Source organism: Pseudophryne corroboree, chromosome 1 (assembly GCF_028390025.1).
Source record: "Pseudophryne corroboree isolate aPseCor3 chromosome 1, aPseCor3.hap2, whole genome shotgun sequence".
Lineage (NCBI taxonomy): Eukaryota > Metazoa > Chordata > Amphibia > Anura > Myobatrachidae > Pseudophryne > Pseudophryne corroboree.
In genome coordinates this window covers 966121595-966141005 of record NC_086444.1, presented here as the reverse complement: position 1 = coordinate 966141005, position 19411 = coordinate 966121595, and the positions used below count along the sequence as shown (strand labels likewise).

The 19411-nt window shown below is 40.7% G+C and overlaps 1 protein-coding gene across 5 annotated transcripts in view; it reads left to right on the top strand.

Moving 5' to 3' along the window:
- GRIA2 (glutamate ionotropic receptor AMPA type subunit 2) overlaps window positions 1-19411 on the top strand; it is a 325307-nt gene that overhangs the window by 211034 nt on the left and 94862 nt on the right. For all 5 annotated transcript variants that reach the window (XM_063920481.1, XM_063920482.1, XM_063920483.1 and 2 more), the window contains exons 7-9: window positions 15453-15620; window positions 16691-16795; window positions 18347-18457. In XM_063920481.1, coding sequence (XP_063776551.1) covers window positions 15453-15620; window positions 16691-16795; window positions 18347-18457 — 384 coding nt within the window. The remainder of the gene's footprint in view (window positions 1-15452; window positions 15621-16690; window positions 16796-18346; window positions 18458-19411) is intronic.

The window sequence follows — 19411 nt, the reverse complement described above, 5'->3', positions numbered from 1 at the left end:
ATCATAACCTATACTTAAAGCACGTAGGCTATTGAGTCCTACTTTGGTATTGCTTTAAAGAGTATATTTGGCCATTCACATCAGTCCCTGCTCCAGTGGAGATTACAATCTATATTCCCTACTATATACTGTATGCATGTACACGCAGACACATTCACGCTAGAGTTATTTTTTTTATTTTTGTGGGGGGGAACAAATGAACCTACCAGTATATTTTTAGATTGTGGGAGGAAACCGGAGAACCCGGCGGAAACTCACGCAAGCACGTGGATAATACACAAACTCCACACAGGGAATCATACCCATGACATCAGTGCTGTGAGGCAGTAATGCTAACCATTACACTATCCGTGCTGTTTGCCTACTTTTCATTCCATGCTCTGTGACAAGTCTGGTTCTCCATTGGTTGTGAATGATTAAGTGCATTTTGGGTGAGTTCAGGTTCAGTTAAGTCAGTTTGCCCCTCTGAAGGCTTGCGGATCTAAGACCTCATAAACCTGGTGGTAGTTTCCAAAGAAACGCTGTGTGTTGATAGATAGAAACATGTAGCCTCCTGTCCTCCATGATTATGTGATTTGTACTGTAAGTGATGGGAACTATTAAACTGTTCATGGTTCGGTTGTCTCTTTACTTTTTCTTTAAAGAAACAATATTTACTGTGCTAATGAATGGACTATGAAATGTTGAAGGCTAATGCAGAATACAATTCCCTGAGTGTGAGTTGTTAGTTTAGTTTTGTAATCTCTGTTAGGTAATGTTGCATATAGCACATTTGATTAAAATAGACTTGTATTATTATACTGTAGTTAATATAGTGCCAATCATATTATGCAGCGCTGCAAATATATTTTATCAAATACATCATGCATTATAGTTTTCTTATATAGCATTACAAGATAAGGTATTTGCTGCCTATATGAATGTATATTTATGATTTTAAAGGGGAATCATCACCAGCTGATACCCTATATTGCTGTGCCATGTCAGCTCATGTCAGTCACATTGTATTATGGTTCTTCCTTGTAAAATGAGTCTTTGTGCGCTTATATCTGTTGGTGTGGAAACAAATCACAAATTTATTTTCATATTCGTGTTGACTGCATTACTGCCTCCCAGCACTGTGCACAAACTAACTACGGGACAAGCTACTGTACACGTCCTACTGTAGTTTTCTAAGAACCACAACGATTGACAAAAATACTATAATGGAAATTGCTTCCATTAATGCTATTCTTTAGAAATAATCATTGGCTAAATGACATTATTTTTTGCATAAATAGTTTATATTTAGTTCTGTGACGCTAACCGTGAGATGGTGCTGGTATTAAAGCTCTTTCTTTTTAGAGTAACATCTTTTAATAAATATAATAATAGAATAACACAATAGGATTTACAAAATACAATGCATAGAACAAAATGTTTTGTTTTTTATCTTAATTTTTTCCAACAAAAAAACAAAAAGATCAATATATATATATACATTTATGTTGCAAAATAAAGCATATTATTAGTTTAAAGAACAGGGATTATATTTTTCATTAACAATTTAAATATTGGTCTACTGTTAAGGGGATTGTGTGTCATGGGGGCTTGGTAACAAGTCATTTGGTTCAAATCGAGGTCCAGTATTATTATTATTATTATTATTATTATTATTGCTATTATTATTTTTAAATGTTTTTACAAAAAATTGTATTTCCAACTTAAACATCTTGCATTGTTTTTTAAATATTTTAATTTTATTGGAGTAAACATACAAAGAAAATGTTCATACAGCTTGATCAGACATAAAATAGTGTCTGAGGCATAGACTTAATAGGAACATGGGTATTAATAAATGTGGTGGTGATTACATGAATAACAGAGAAAATGTCAGCACATAAAAGGCTGCAGATATCATTTAAGTACAAAATGGTTAAACATAGAGGAGCGAGAAGACTAGGCACTTAAAATATAATACAGAGTGGCCCATAAGTGTGGAAATGTCCTTATGAAAAGGAAATGAATAAGGAAATATTAATCCAGTGTCTACACATATAATATGGGAGTGGGGGAAAACGTTACTCTAATGCTGCTTTCACATCGCAAAACCTGCTTTTGAAATGGTTCTTTAAACGGTTCTTAAAACGGGTCTGAGCAGTTAAACCCCCTTCACATCGCATGTTGTAACCAGTATATTACCATTTCATTACCGTTTTGGTACCTTTCACACTGAACCCGTTTCACCCATACAAAACAGTGGTTGTCATTTTAAATGTTTATTTCCTGCTTCTGCCTGGTGACATCACACATGGAGACAGCCTATCACCTTCTTGGGCTTGCAAATACCGTTTCAGACCCTTTCACACTGCACAATGAAACGGGTCTGAAACGGGTAGGACCCTGCAATTTTACCGTTTCAAAATACCGGTATTTTGAAAACGGTAAATTGAAGGTGACCCTTTCACATCGCAGCTCGAACCGTTTAGGAAGCCTTAAAAATCGGCAATTTACCGGGTTCAAGCTGCGGTGTGAAAGGGGTATAAGTAGTTACTCTGTGTAGACACTGGATCAATGTTTCCTTAAGCATTTCCTTTTTATAAGGGTGTTTCCACACTTATAGTTCTCCCTATATAATAAATTATAGAGTAATTCTTGTAAAAAAAAAACTGTTGTAAAAAGTCCAGAGTTTCTTACCAGAGTGTTGAATAGAAACAGCTTTGAATTTGTCCTTTTAAAGAGGTTGGTTGGGAGTCAATAAAGCTTTACCAAACTGCGTAGAATTGCGCCCCTCTTTCCAGATTATTATTATCTTTTAATAAGTATGTAGGGTAGTCAAGGGAGAGAAGGCCTTGCTTACATTCTAAATCAGGGATGGGGAACCTTTGGCCCTCCATCTGTTGCTGAACTACATATACCAGCATGCCTTGCAACAGTTTTGCAATTTGGCTGTGCTAAAACTGTTGCAGGGCATGCTGGAATGTGTAGTTCAACAACAGCTGGAGGACCAACGGTTCCCCATCCCTTTTCTAAATGGTAAAGTGACGAGCACACAAGGTATAGGGGGCAGAAAAAATATAGCAAGAAAACAGTCAATATCAATATTAACACTGTTGTCTATCCAGGGAAATCGCATAATTAGAGTCATGTCAGTTATACTTTCAGTTGTGGTAATCGTCCTGACATTAAGTGTATTTGCACTTTTGAGAGCAGATTTATTTGCATTAAGCTTACTTACAGTATATTCAGTGCTTGGTAACTTTGTGTAGTGTGTTTGTTAATAGAGATAGTCATAGAGATCATTTACCCTGATTGCAATCACAGGCAATGCTCACAAGCTGTAAGCACATGCCTGGAGCAGAATGTGTCACACGCATAATATAATCAGCAACAGCCAGCATGGATTTATGGAAGACCAATCCTGTCAAACAGATCTACTTCTGTTTCATGAAGAAGTGAGTAGACAATTGTACATTGGGTTGGCAGAATGACAGTGGCTGTTCATTTGATACTCTGAGTCATATGGGTTTAATTGAAGATTGGTAGAGAAAATACAGCATGCAACTGGAAAGAAAATTTGCTACAAAATAATTTCCAGAGTGTGCTTCTCATTGATTCATACTGGACTAAGGTTATAAATAGCACACACCAGGGTTTGGTTGTGGTACCACTGCTGTTTAATTTGTAGATCACTCACATTTTTATACTGAGGTAAAATTGAGTTTATATAATGGAGTCTATTTATCAAGACAAGCGATTAGGCAGGGCAACTTTGGAGTTTGCCTAGCCTGTTTGCACAGTTTACCAATGTGCCCTAGCTGACTGATTTCTGAGCTTGACAAATAGAACACCTGCAAAGTCCCCATACACATATGGTGACTGTGGTATGCTCTGTAAGTTATGGGACTACAGGAGGTATGTCAGATATCTCCTGTGTTAGAGGCTTAATAGATTGCTTTGTTCTTAAATTACTGGTAATCATGTGGAAACTGCTGTTTCTGCAAAACAAACGTTAATGAATAGGCTCTTATATGTCTTATCATTATTAGATGTGCCTAGATAAATTGGGAGATATGGCAGTGACATGACAGTTGAAGCTTAATGTGGATAAATCTAAGGTTATTCATGTGACAACAGTTATCTAGATATACATATATATATATATATATATAGCAGTGACATGCGGTGAGTTGAGGCAGAGACTTTCCTGATATACGTTTGTGCCAGAAATTTTATGGTATAAAGTATATGAAAAATACAAAGACTGTGTTTGAAATATTTTCTTTGTATTATTCTAATCATTTTTATAGCCTAAACTCTGGAGAAAAAAAGTCTATGGCAGGTGAGGCAGTGCCTCCCCTGTCTATCTTTTCCGCACATCTCTGATCAAAACTCACCAAATTTTCAGGAGTTTATGTGTATAATGCCCAGATGTACCCTTTGGCTCATATATTGTGTCTAAATCTGGCTCTGGTACTAGCCAGTGCCTCCTGAGCCATTTAGTTGGGAACGGTATGTTAAGCGGGATCCCGGCCGTCAGTATACCGACAGCGGGATCCCTACTACCAGTATACCGGCAGTGGGGTGAGTGCTAGCAAGCCCCTTGCAGGCTCGCTGCGGGTGCAGTGGCTCGCTGCACTCGCCACAGGATTTATTATCCCTCTGTGGGTGTCATTGACATGCCCAGAGGGAGGAGGGAGGAGATCCTGTGGCACCAGGATTCCGGAGTCGGTATTTCACCGCTAGTCAGGATTCCGTTGCTGGCATTGTAACATCCGGGATCCCAACTAGCAGTATGGTGACCGCTTCCCATTTAGCTTACCGCACATCCCTGATATATAGATTACGGTAGCAACAGTTAGCAGTGTAAAGTTACAGCCCCCAGAACCAGCAAGATATTCCATATTAAATGGGACATAGACTCAAGAGAGAAATATATAATTTCTCTCTGATAATATATGCATGAGGCATGCCCAGTTCAGTTTTGGGCACCAGTTCTAAAATAGCATTCCTGGACACACTGAATATGTCGGGACCTGCAACTGAATGGATAATATAAAAGTAAGATCTCAGTTGGGAGTCAGGAGTCTAATTCATTTACATCAGAAAGGAGAAGATTAAGAGGCAACATGATCACCCAGTACAATGTCAAAAATTGCAACCTGCTCCCCACAGTGATCACAGGACATCATTTGCAGCTGGCAGGAAAGAGACTTTCTCCCCAGTTCTGGAAAGTGTTCTATTCTGTAAATCATAAGACTTAAAAAAGAACTTGTACGGGCAAACAATATATATATATATATATATATATATATATATATATATATAAAAATATCAAATACCACTAACTCATCACAAAATGTCCTGAACCATAAGGACTGGTAACTTGACATTTGGACAGTGGCTTGCTTTTGTGACGTAGGCACCCACTAAGAAGAGATGATTATTGGTAGTTCCCCACTCACAGAGGAGAGTTAAGACAGCCCACCTAGCCGGGGCTATAAAGAATGCATGGTGCCAGCAATACAAGTTGTGGAGGGGGAAGGACACAATGCTCTGTTCCTGGACTTCCTTGCCAGTGGCAGTTGCAGAGCTGTCCATTATTCAAATAGATGAACCACATCAACTGTCATCCCTAAACACTGTCAAACATTGGTGAGTGTGGCTCCCCTATTTGAATAATGGACTGCTCTGCAACTGCCATTGGCAAGGCAGTCCAGCCTTATGGTTCAGGAGACTTTGTGATTAGTCAGTGGTATTTGCCATATATATATATATATATATATATATATTTCAGATATTAGAAGTACTTAACTAACCTATTTCCAGTCAGGAGAGGATAGTGTCTCAATTGTTAGAGATTAACCTGTCACTTGAACTAAACATTGCCAAACCTCTCAGAGAGCAATAGGAGGGAGACATACTGTAGATATTTTGACTCTTAACCCCTTCAGTGAAGGGTTTTCAATTTAAAAACACCCTGGGGCAGTGTTTTTAAATTGAAGTGGGAGCCAGGGGGAAGGTGCAGGAGGGGTGAGTTATGGAGCAGGGCGAGGTAATCGCCTGGTGATCGATATCCGCAGGGATCGCCGGCCCCAGCTCTAATTCCCGGCCGCCTTGTGGTTCCCGGGAATCAGCATAAGACATTTTATTGCTTAGACCACCCCCTGGCCAATAGGAGTCTGGGGACGGGCTAAACGCCATAATGGAGTATACTGATTGCCGGACGTCGTGCACGCTGCATAGCTGTTACAGGGAAATCAGTCAGTAGTATGCCCGGATATCTTCCAGGGTTGCCAGCGCTGGCTAGCCTGGAAGATTTCTGGGCAAACCACTGAAGGGTTTAAATGCATTAAAGGAAAGTTTGATAGTCAGCAACTGCTTATCTGCTGTGTAAAGGGAACGATAGCTCTCACAGTGACCGTCACTGTTGTGAGTAAATCTTTACCTTTTTTACCTCAAAGGAGGAACCCTAATGAGAACGAAAAGCTAAGCAAGGAGACCTAGGGCTCTTTGGAATAGGGTCAGCCTATCCTTGCAAACCTTACATATTTAACATACAGCAGGTGGAGCATTTATAGCACTTAGCAGGGCAGCGTCAGTGGCGGGATGGGGCGGATTATTCTCCTCAGTGCCAGCCTTTTTACAGCATCAGTCCAGGGTAGGCCCGCCCAGAGGTGCGGCCTGTCAAAGATATATTTAAAAAAAAATTCAAAGCAGTATTAAATCTGCCTAAATTCCAGCGCTTTTCATCTCTTTGTGAATATATTGAAAGTCCATAGCGTAGCAGGGGCATTCAGCTAGTATGTATATATATATATATATATATATATATATATATATAAGAAACGTGTTTTTGACTGGCACTCCACATAAGAACAATAGCACCTGGGTGCCCTCCCAACGACCTGTGAGGGACTTGATGCAGCAAAGACACACGGGCGGCACTCCACAGGACTTCAGAAATCACCAATGCAGCAGACAGCTTAGTATATCAACGTTTCAGGCACTCTTTATTAGCACCTTTCGTCAGGACGAAAGGCGCTAATAAAGAGTGCCTGAAACGTTGATATACTAAGCTGTCTGCTGCATTGGTGATTTCTGAAGTCCTGTGGAGTGCCGCCTGTGTGTCTTTGCTATATATATATATATATATATATATATATAAATAAGAGTGGTCATGTGATCGGCGCTCGGGATCCTGGCGGTCACCATGCCGACGCCAAAATCCTAAATGATCACGATGCCGCACAATGGAATGCCAACACACAGGGTCTTTTCCCACTCGTGGGTTTCCACGATACCCATGGAGTGGGAATAGAACATGTGGCGAGCGCAGCAGGCCATCGAGCCGGCTACGAGGCAAGCACAGCAAGCCCGCAAGGGGCTCTGTTGCGCACGCCCCACCACCGGCATTCTGCTGCCTGGATCCCGCGGTCGGCATACTAACTACCGGGATTCCGCCTGCTGGCAAACCGTTACCAGCCCGTATATATATATATATATAAAAGGAAGAATTTCACAGGCAGCATAAAGTACAAAAACAAGTGCAGTTGACGTTGTGGTCCTAGTGGGACCTTTCTCAAGACATAGTAGTAAATACACCTGTCCATCAAGCAGTCCAAAGAAAATGTGACAGACTCATATTATGCCTCTGGTAGCCTTGATGCCCAGTTGCCTCAAGAATACCAACAATCTATTACATACTCTCCCCCAAAAGATGTATGCTTAGTGACACTTGATGTCTGCTCTCTGGATACGATAATACCCCATGAGAATGGGCTTGAGGCCACCAAACAAGCCCTGGTAAAGTGTCCCCATCAGGGTCCTCCAATTGATTTTCTAGTAGAGCTGACTAAATTGGTATTTACCAGAAAATAATTTTCTTTATGGCATTAATTATTATAGTCAAAATACTGCTTCAGCCATGAGCTCAAATCTGGCACAATGCCAATCTGTACATGGCTTAGTATGAGCAGACTCATAGTATGCCTAACTTTGGGGACAAGATTCTATACTATCAAAGGTATATAAATGACTGTTTCCAGCTTTGGTTAGGAACAGATACCCAGTTTATGGACATGGTGGATTTTTTTAATTGCTTGGATACACCGATCAGATTTACAATTTTTGTGTTGTTGATTCACTTGGGACTACATTATTTTGCAAGGACACTGATTGGAATACTTTTCTTCAGTCTTCTAGTCAACATCCGAGTCTCCTGAAAGAAAATCTACAGTATCTCAGTTCATACAGATATTGAGGAATAATTCACTAACTACAAATGCAGAAACACAGATTGCAGAGTTGACTCAACGTTTTCTCCAGAGGGGTTACTCTAATAATACGATAAAGCAATGCCTCACCAAGGCTAGATTAGGTTTACTCAAGCAGATGGAGCACAAAAGCAGTCTCTAGCTCCCACACTTACTACATTCACGAGTACATACAATGTGGCTGTACATCATGCATGGAAAACAATTGCTAAACATTGGCCTATCGTCTCCACTGACTCCTCCCTTGTTGGAGGAGGCAAATAACCCCCATTATGTGAATATAGGGGTCCAAATCTAAGTGATTTACTGATGCGTCCCATGATAAGCCAAAGGAGGAAGTATGTTTACCAAGATGCAGGAATGGTTGCTTTAGATGTCTAGACTGCACCACATGTAGATCACTAATGACCGTCTTTTTCTCATTCGCATAGTGACAGAAAAATAACAATACAACATAAATTACACTGTCTGATTGGCTATGTCATCTACATTTTGGTGTGCCCTTATGGCCTTTACTATGTGGATATGACTAAACGTTGCTTCCATGACCGGATGGCAAACCACCGATCAACGATCAGACTTGCCTTGGAGACACGTACCTCGGATAAGACAGTTGCCACATATTTTGTGAATGCTGGACACTCTATTGCTAGCCTGAGATGTATGCTAATTGATCACGTACCCAAACCAGCATGTGTTGACCGTGAGCTGTCTTTGCAGAAACGCGAAGCCCAATGGATATTTGAATTAGACACATCGGTCCCTCAGGGACTCAATAAATCAAACCCCTAAAATATATTTTTGAGATAATTCTGCCTGATCAGGGTTAATAGTAATTTTAGTCAAACCATTATCTTTTTTTCTTTTTTGCGGGGGGTTTTCATAAGTTTTGTAAACAATTTAAAATGACCACTCTATTATTATTTGTATAAATTTTTATATGTTTTCTAATATTCTCAATGGGTGTTTTAACATAATATATAAGACTCTATATAGTTAGGATGTTTCTATTCCATTCATTGAGTGGGCCTTGCGTTCCACGCTATATTGAAATGCATGGTACTTCCGGTTCCGGGATCAGCTATATTATATCATATTTTGTGCATATACACTTAGATACATCTAGTATTACTGGCGGTGTCTCAACCCCCCCAACCCCCCTCCCCCTCTATATGTGTGTGTGTGTGTATATATATATATATATATATATACATACATACATACACAGTATATAGTGAGGTAATGAGGTAATTAGCTCGGTGGAGGAGTGTATTAGTGCAGTGTTTAGGTGCTTTACTGCGTATAACATAAATAGAAAATTAGAAAACAAAACAGCCTAACCCCTGTGTAAAGCACTACTTCGCTACTTCACCCCTCACTTTATTGCAGCTATTCTGCAAATGAAAAGACATATAGAGTCACAAATTATCCCAGTTTTGCCTGCTTCCATGCAGGGTAACACAGAATCCAGCTTGGCTTGTTGCCACAGCTCCACAGATGCAGTGTTAGAGTTTGATGGTCTTCCCAGGTGTAGACACTGGCCTCCTGTACCATTTAAACTCATATAGGCTAGTGTGGAACCGCATCATAGTTCATAGTTTATTTTATTGATAATGATACAGACCCCAAAGACCATGTATCTTACGTTATAAAGTAAAAAAAAAAGCTGAATAAATGCATAATATAATGCTGACATATACAGGAGTCCTTTGATATAAACAGTGCTGCATGTTACGTACTAAGAGACCATAGTAACAAAAGGTATTTGGCATCACTGTAGCCACATGTAGACACAACAGCAACAGTCAGCTATAATACGAGTAGTAACATAGCACCATTAGTTCCCTCATTTGGAGAAACACTGTAGTTGGCCCCGCTTCATAATCAAAGATAACAATATAGTGAGCCTCAAAATGAAAATCAACTGTGATTGAGTCACACATAAAAATAATCACACATCAAAACAGCCACAAATGAATATAAAAACCACCAATAAAGCAGCTGCCGTCACATGTAAACTACTGTAGTAATGACAAAGAAACAAGAATATAAAAACTTGATCAATATACTATATATTACAAAGTGGTTGGTGCCGTACTGGAACTTGCAGTGTCGCACATATGTAACAGACCTGCTATTCTCTTGGAAAAAGCTTTACTGGAGTGTTCTGTCACCATGATAACCATGTAAACAAGGCCGTAAAATCAGCCTAGTGCAGTGTTTCCCAACCGCAGTCCTCAAAGCACACCAACGGTCCAGGTTTTAAGGCTAGCTTTACATGAGCACAGGTGACTTATTTAGTAACACAGTTATTTTGGTTTAACCATCTGTGCTCAAGCATGTTTATCCTCAAAACCTGGACTGTTAGTGTGCCTTGAGGACCGAGGTTGGGAAACACTGGTCTAGGGTGTAGCAAAACAATGGACTGAAACAAAAGACATTACGGCATACAGTAATGAACACATAATAAATGCAATAATGAGTTTGTAGATCTATTGAAGTTTACGGTGAATTCAAAGTTTGTGTTTGGCATCCCTGTGACGACCACCGGTCGATTCTCCAGATACACCAATCCGAGAATCGCCGTACGTGACTACTGGATTACTTTTAACCCAAAACTGCCACCAGCAAGAAGATTTTAGCGACTAAATGCAGGGCCGTCTTTGCTTCAGCCTACACACACAATTATTAATACATCACAAAATGATAGCATGGACCATGAGACCTTTGGGCATAAGAACACAGACCAGAACTAACAATTAGATGTTTAATTTCAAGAATATCTTCAGAGCTTCAGTTAATAAAAAAATATTTAAAAGTACACACCGATTAGGGTACAATTTCAGATAAACAAAAGAGGATAATAATTCCAGAAGCCTAACTTACTCAGCAGCAGTTAAGCCTTCTGTGTGGAGGGATTTCACAATGTGAGATATATGGTGCATCCCCAGCTCTTTGCTCTGCCCTCAGGAATGAACAACCCAGTGTGGGTGAGAGGGACAGATATAACCCCCTCACAGCTGCAGCCCCCACAGTTTCTTCAACTCTCTCAATGCTGTGCACCTGGGCAGTGAGAAACCAGAGTTACTTCTTCCAGCTGGCTTTGTTTTAAGTTTCGAGAGGTCAGGTTTCTTGACCTGTGATGTTCCTCCTAACTATAGTTTACAGCTTATTAGATAAGGTAAGGGCCATAAACTAACCTCTGACTCCCCACTAACACCAGTGTCCTCTACTCCCATATCTATGTAGCTATGGGTTCACTTAGAGGACAGGCTGGCAACCATGTTGTGTCACATACTCCATTACAATATACATGTAGACATTACATACAAGTCATATCGCTGGATGGAATTGAATGTCCCATTTGCCACAATCCCCTTTTCTGAGTGGTAGTATGTGAACCATTATTTAACATTTGACTTGGTATGACTTATGTCTGCAATCTTGAAAGTGTTTAGTTACAGGTAAATGTTTTAACTTTATTTGATGACCTATGTTGTGCCAATCTTTCTTTCATCATTCATGATATTTTTATCCAACATATAGTAGCCCACAGCTGGGCCACTGAGAATGTAAACTACATGTTTGTATTTAGCAAGGTAACATTTGCTAGTACGTGAATGGATAATTAGCATATCCAGAACAGTTATAGACTTATGGTTTATCGGTAAGCGCTTTATGATATTTCAGGAATGCAGTGTCTAATGCAATCTGTATCAACAAGGAGATCTCTCAGGTTAGGTCCCCTTCTGTATGCAAATCTTAATTTGCAACTGATCTCCTTAGATAGGGATGGGTCTGTGGATAAGTGATGCCAATTTTCAAGAATAATGTTTCTAATAAAGAAAGATGCTTGGTGAAGGCACTGTACTGCAGAAATTAAACTTATCAGAAGTTCAGACTGTTTCATTAGATTTCTTTTGCACAGTAGCAGATTCTATGAAAAAAACTTTTGTTGTAACCTCTGTATAAAATCTCTTTGTCCAATATTCTGTAGGCATTAAACAGGTCATTATTGGATGTATTATGGACCACTCTAAGGCATAAAGAATAAGGGAGGCATATTCTAATCTGTAGGTTTAATAACAATTTTGGTTGAAACATTAGTATTATTGAGGATTGCACTGGGCAGAAAGTTAATTTTGGTATTGCTATATTTTAGGCTGAATCTGATAGTTCTGTATACATTTGTCAAGTAGTTTACCTGTATGAATCCCAAAAGCTTCTTCTCTCCTCTCTGCCAACAGAAAGAATATCAATATAACACATATAGATTTATGTCTGATGATTTGTCACAAATATGAATTTTTCCATATTCAGCCATGAAGAAATTGGCATACGAGGGTACCATATTCAAGCCCATTGTGGTCCCTTATTTTTGGAGGAAGAAGCAGTTTCAAATATAAAGTAACAAACACAAAATGTTAAACCTGAGCCTATTAGTGCTTAGTCTATGCAGCATCTGCTAAAGCAAAATGCCACCAAAAACACAAAAATAGCAGTGCTATAATAGACACAATGATAGATACAAGCTAATAAAAATAATAATATTGTTCAGCTTAAACCTGAATATTAATCAAATTTATTCACACATAAAATAGTTCACACAAGTAAATAACAATCAACAAATTGTAAAATCACTGGTACCAGACCCAATATTATAAAAAAATACCCATAAAAAGCTTTAGGCTCTTACCGATGCTGTATATTTTTCAATTTCTCACCTGAGTGCTGATTCCTTCTATTACTAGGATAGGTTATTGTATTTTTATGGCTCTTACACCAAGTAATTGCATGGCTCTTCATCTGTATCGATATATATATGCAGTCCAAAGAAGGCAACAGCACTCCAGGATTTAATAAAGTGCAAAAAGTTGTATTAAAACTTCACAAACATATGAACGTTTTGGGGGTCCGTAGCCCCTTTGTCAAGGTGTGAACCCACAAACGGGCTATGGGCCCTGAAACGTTGGTATGTTTGTGAAGTTTTAATACAACATTTTGGACTTTACTAAATCCCGGAGTGTCACTGCCTTCTTTGGGCTGTATGTACGTATCTTTGCAAAGTTCACCTGGGTATTATTGTCTACTATAGGAAGTGCCGGACACCATACATCTACTGTGTGTGTGTGTGTGTGTGTGTGTGTGTGTGTGTGTGTGTGTGTGTGTGTGTCTCAACCCATCAGTCATAACATTAAAACCTCCTACAGGTCATTATCTGGCAGAAAGTGATCAGTCAGTTCTTGAAATTGATGTGTTGGAAGCAGGAAAAATCGGCTAACGTAAGGATCTGATGCAACTTTGTCAAGTTCCAAATTGTGATGGCTAAACGACTAGATCAAAGTATCTCCAAAATAGCAGGTCTTGTTGGGTGTTCACGGTATGCTGTCGTTAGTAACTACCAAAAGCGGTCCAAGGAAGGAAACTAGTGATCTGGTGGCAGGGGCACTGGTGCCCAAGACTCATTGATGCATATGTGTTGTGAAGGTTAGCCCATCTGGTCTGATCCCGCAGAAGAGCCACTGTAGCTCAAATTTCTGAACTAGTTAATGCTGTCTATGACTTGCTGCATATGGGGGAGCTGTATAACCACAGACTAGTCAGAGTAACCATGCTGACTCTTGTCCACTACCAAAAGTGCCTACAATGGGCACATGAGCAACAGAAGTGGACCATAGAGCAATAGGAGAAGTTGACCTGGTCTGATGTATTACATTTTATTTTACATCATGTGAACTGCTGGGTGCATGTGCATCAGTTACATGGGGAAGAGATGGCATCAGAATGCACTTTTGGAAGAAGGCAAAGCGGCAGAGACAGTGTATTGGTCTCGGCAATGTTCAGTTGTAAAACTTTGGATCCTGGCATTCCTCTGGATGTTACTTTTATACGTACCACCTACCTAAACATTGTTGCAGACCAACTGCATCATCTTATGGCAATGGCCTCTTTCAGTAGAATAAGGTGCCCTGCCACACTGCAAAAAATATTCTTGAATGGTTTAAAGAACCACTAAAACCCCTCTTTTGCTATACCCACAAAACCTCCTGTTCCTAATCTCTCAACCTACTAGGGAGGCCAATCCCAGGCCGTTTTTTCAATCCTGGGATTCGGGATTGAAAAACGGTCAATCCCGGGATTGCAGTAGGGATCGGAGAAAGTTGTAGGGAGCAGTGCTGGAGGGAGGGTGTAGGTAGCGGTGCGGGAGGTAGGGAGGGTGTAGGTAGTGGTGCGGGAGGTAGGGAGGGTGTAGGTAGCGGTGCGGGAGGTAGGGAGGGTGTAGGTAGCGGTGCGGGACTCAGGAGGGAGGGTGTAGGTTGCGGCAGGGAGGGTTGGTAGCGGCGCGGGAGGGAGGAAGGCTGTAGGGAGCACTGAATGCACGGAGGGAGGGAGAGAGGGTGGGTGTAAGTAATAGTACTTACTATTAGACGGGCGGCAACCATTAACACACTGAACGCGGCGGCATTTCAAATGAAGCGCCGGCCGCCAGCCACCAGAGCTGGCGGACCGGCAGCCAATCACGGAAGCGCTGATTGGCTGCCGCTGCAGCTTCCCTGATTGGCTGCCGGTCCGCCAGCTGATTGGCTGACGGCCGACGCTACATTTGAAGTGCCGCCGCGTTCAACTTGTTCATGGCTGCCGCCCGCCTAATATTAGTAAGTATTATTACTTACACACCTACCCTCCCGCCACCGCGTATGCGCAGTATAATCCCGTGAATCCCGGGATTGGATGCTCCAATCCCGGGATTCAAATCCCGGCATTTTTGGGCCCAAATCCCGGGATCCTCCCGATCCCGGGATTGGCCTCCCTACAACCTATGTCCCTGCATATTTTAGCTTGTTGCTGTTTCTTTTCGGTTACTGATCCGCAATCCCCCAGCTATCAGAATTTTCAAACGCAGACAGCAAAGGCCAAAACATAGCATGTTTCTCCCATTAAGAATAGCACAAGAACTATAGTGTATGCTGAACCACTGCTAGCTAACACAATTGCTGCTTAATGTTAGCTAAAGGTTGTTGTTTGGAAAAAGTGAATGTGATTAATTTGCCCTACTGCCAATTGAAAAAGCAATTTTGGTATGGAGTTTACATTGCCTGCGTGAGTGTAGTTTTTGGAAAGCAGTGGTATTCAGTTTTGTATGTTGTGTATTGTATCATATTCTCAGAATGACCACTATTTACGCTATATTTTCAGTATACATCAGCTCTGACATTTGATGCTGTCCAAGTGATGACTGAGGCCTTTCGGAATTTACGGAAACAAAGGGTAGAACTCTCAAGAAGAGGAAATGCTGGTGACTGTTTAGCAAATCCTGCGGTGCCATGGGGACATGGAGTAGAAATAGAGAGAGCTTTGAAACAGGTAAATCAATAATATGTTGCACCCAATGCCTACTAGTGTCTAATGTTACTAGAAGCTGAACAAGGGTTACGTACACAATTTGGCAGTCGGATCCCAACAGTCAGAATACTGATAGCGGGATCCCAATAGACTTACATCACAGATGTGTCGGGATTCTGACTGTCGGGATTCTGCTGTTGGTCTTCTGACTGTTGGGATCCCTACTGGTGGGATTTTAACCGCCACCTGGCCACAATAATATCTTATTATTATGGTATATACAGTAACTAGAAACATACTGTACGTAAGTAGACCATCCTTGCTGATCCTGACTCACATCATCTTATGGTCATTGCTAACCATTCCCTTTCTCAAATGCCAAGCAATGCACATATCATATGGGCATTATGTTTTTGCTTCTGCAATCTAAGTGAAGAATGGCTGACAGGAAGAGAAAATTTACAGGTGAGATAAAATGCTTCACTTCCTGGTATATGAATGTCCATCTGCTTCCGCCTATTGTCACTGCTTGTGGTAGAGGTAATTGTCAGCTAATGTCTGATGTAGGACTATAGGGCAGGAAAAGAGACCTGTCTGGACTGGACTGTCTTTACTAATTTTCAAAAGGGTGTAACATGGAACGTGGAAGGATTATAACAAGTTAGTCATGACACATTACTTTATAGCCTATGGAAGTAGCCAATGTAATATAAACAATACAAATTAACTTTTCTCTTGTCATCAACACAGTGTAAAACTTCTGGATCTAAAAAACTTACTATATATTGACCTGCTAGCATGTCCTTGTTATTCTAAGCACCAACCTTACAGGCTGGACAATAGGTGCAGAGCATGTCTTACAGAGCACCTTCTTGCACTTTATGCTTTAGTGATGTAACTACTTGGTGAATTGCATTAAGAGATTGGTTATTTCCATTGTGTGTAGGAGGCCCATACACCCTAATAGTGGACTCTTTCATGTGTGGAAAAATTGTATATAACAAATAAAAAATAATAATTGTATTTATACAGTATGGCACTTTTCACCAATAGGACACAATACCCGATTTAACATATGTTTTTTTCAATAGGTTCAAGTAGATGGATTGACTGGAAACATTAAATTTGACCAGAATGGTAAAAGAGTTAATTATACCATTAACATCATGGAACTGAAAAGCAATGGTCCTCGTAAGGTAACTTTCTTTACATTGGCTTATTTGGCTTATTACAAGTTGGTTTTTTTCTAGCATTGCTAATGCATACCTTAGGTGAGATATATTAGCATCCGAGATTGCCGAAGGTGTGGGATGCCAACCGATGACTTGTAAATGACCGCCGCTTAAAAAAACGTCTGCGATCGACCAGCATCCCGCACCTCCGGTAATCTCGAATGCTATTGCAGCTCTCCTCATATGTTTTTAACAGGAAACTTTAAAGAATAGCATCATTGTTAAGTGAAACTTGATAGATTTCGGGGTATATTCAATTAAAGTCGGATCCATTCCGACATGTACTGTATTTATTGGAATGGATCCGACAACCCCTATTCAATCCCATCTTAATTCGACTTTTTCAAATCGAATTAAGATGGGACGCAGGGTGGAGGCTGCCGTGAGGTCGTGCGGCTGAGTGACATCCAGCTGCAGCGCTACTGTAGCGCTGATTTCGCTGTATGCCCGCCAGCTGTCCCCCCGTCTCCCTGCGGTCCTCCCCCCCTCGCCTCCTCTGGGTCCGCATCTCATTCCGACATCATTTTGATGTCGGACTGAGATGGTCGAAAAGGGGGCCAAAAGCTGTTGGATTTGGCCCCGTTTTCGACATAAACACGTGACTTGTCGAAAAATTTAGCAAAATATTGAATAGGTCGAATCAGGATTCAACCTTAAAAGATCGAAAACTGACGTCTTTTTGACAGACGGCAGTTTTCGACTTCAATTGAATATACCCCTTAATGTTAAACAAGTGCATTGTCTATTTAGTCTGTGCCACAGTCTATTGTTTATATGACTGAATGAGTTTATGTGGTGAGTTGTTGGCTTATTTCTTGTTTTAATTTTTTTGTAGCTAAAGACATGGGTGGTGAGGAAATAGAGTGTCAGATATTTACGGGATGTTTGTGCTCACACTATACATTTCCTTGCAATCAAAGAGGGGCATTCAATTGTTTTTTTCACAGCCGTTAGTGCTGTTCATTTGTTCCTGCCTGCTGAAGTGGTGAGCAGAAAACTGCTGTTTGAGCACATTTACCAGGACCTTGGCCATGTTTAGCCAATTTAACCCGATGCATTTGGGTGGGAAAAATGTGATAAGTAATGCATTCGCTCCCATCAGCAGAAACAATGAAATGGCTCCAAGGGGCACCCATTACTTATCGTCATCCAAAAAAATAATTGAATTCCCCTCTTAGGGGCCTATTTAATAAAAATTGTTCAAAAGCTGTGAGCACTTCTCATCTCCACATATTGCAGCTATTTGGAATGCTTTTCTTAGCGCTATTTATTAAAGGCTAGGAGGCAGGATGTGGGCTCCTCTAATAAAATATGTGTAAAAGGACCTTGGTGAATGGGGCATTATTGGTTTACCCACAGACAGCTGGGGACCACAGCAGACATCTCCAATATGTAGTATCCGCTGATTTCAATTTGTGGTTTCATAAATATTCCCCTAGACTGCTAGTATACACTGTAAAGTATAAGAAATAATAGATTTTTCAGCTAAAACTTGTTATTATTTTATTTTGGCAGATTGGATATTGGAGTGAAGTTGACAAAATGGTGGTTACTATTTCTGATGTATTGTCTGCCAATGATTCCATGGGTCTGGAGAATAAAACTGTTATTGTCACAACTATTTTGGTAAGATTTATTAATCGTGTAAAATACATTGTAATGCATAACCTAGAATGTATATTATTTTCATTACATGGTCAATAAAAAAATCTGTTAAAACATAATTATAGGACATCTAGTCCAATTTACTGTACACAATAATATGTTGCAGGGATTGTGCTGAAGACATTATGATCACTTTGTACCTTATTGACATATAGGGGTATATTCAATTGAAGTCAAAAACTGCCGTCTGTCGAAAAGACGACAGTTTTCGACTTTTTAAGGTCGAAACGTGATTCGACCTATTCAATGCTTTTCGACAAGTAAAGGCATTCAACTTGTCGAAAAGCACGTGGATTGGCGGAATAGCTGCCGATCCACATGTTGATGTCGAAAACGGGGCCAAATCCGACAGGTTTTGGCCCCCTTTTCGACCATCTCAATCCGACATCAAAATGATGTCAGAATGAGATGGACCCAGAGGAGGCGTGGGGGGGGGGGGGTGCAGGGAGACGGGGGGATAGCTGCCGGGCATACAGGGAGATCAGTGCTACAGTAGCGCTGCAGCTAGATGTCACTCACCCACCCACACTCACGGCAGCTTCCACCCGGCTCCAGCATGCTGCTGGAGCCGGGTGGAACCTGCCGTGAGGTCGGGCGGCTGAGTGACATCCTGCTGCAGAGCTACTCCGTAGCGCTGATCTCCCTGTATGCCCGCCGGCTGTCCCCCCGTGGCTCGCCCCCCCCCCTCTCCTCCTCTGGGTCCCATCTAAATTCGACTTGAAAAAGTCGAATTTTAGATGGGATTGAATAGGGGTTGTCGGATCCATTCCGACAAATATATGTCGGAATGGATTCGATTTTAATTGAAAATACCCCATACTCTTGTATGCCAGAGGATCAGATGTTTAAAATATCTATTATGATTTTATTTTACAATAAATGTAATATATTTAATATATTTCTAACCTTTACACA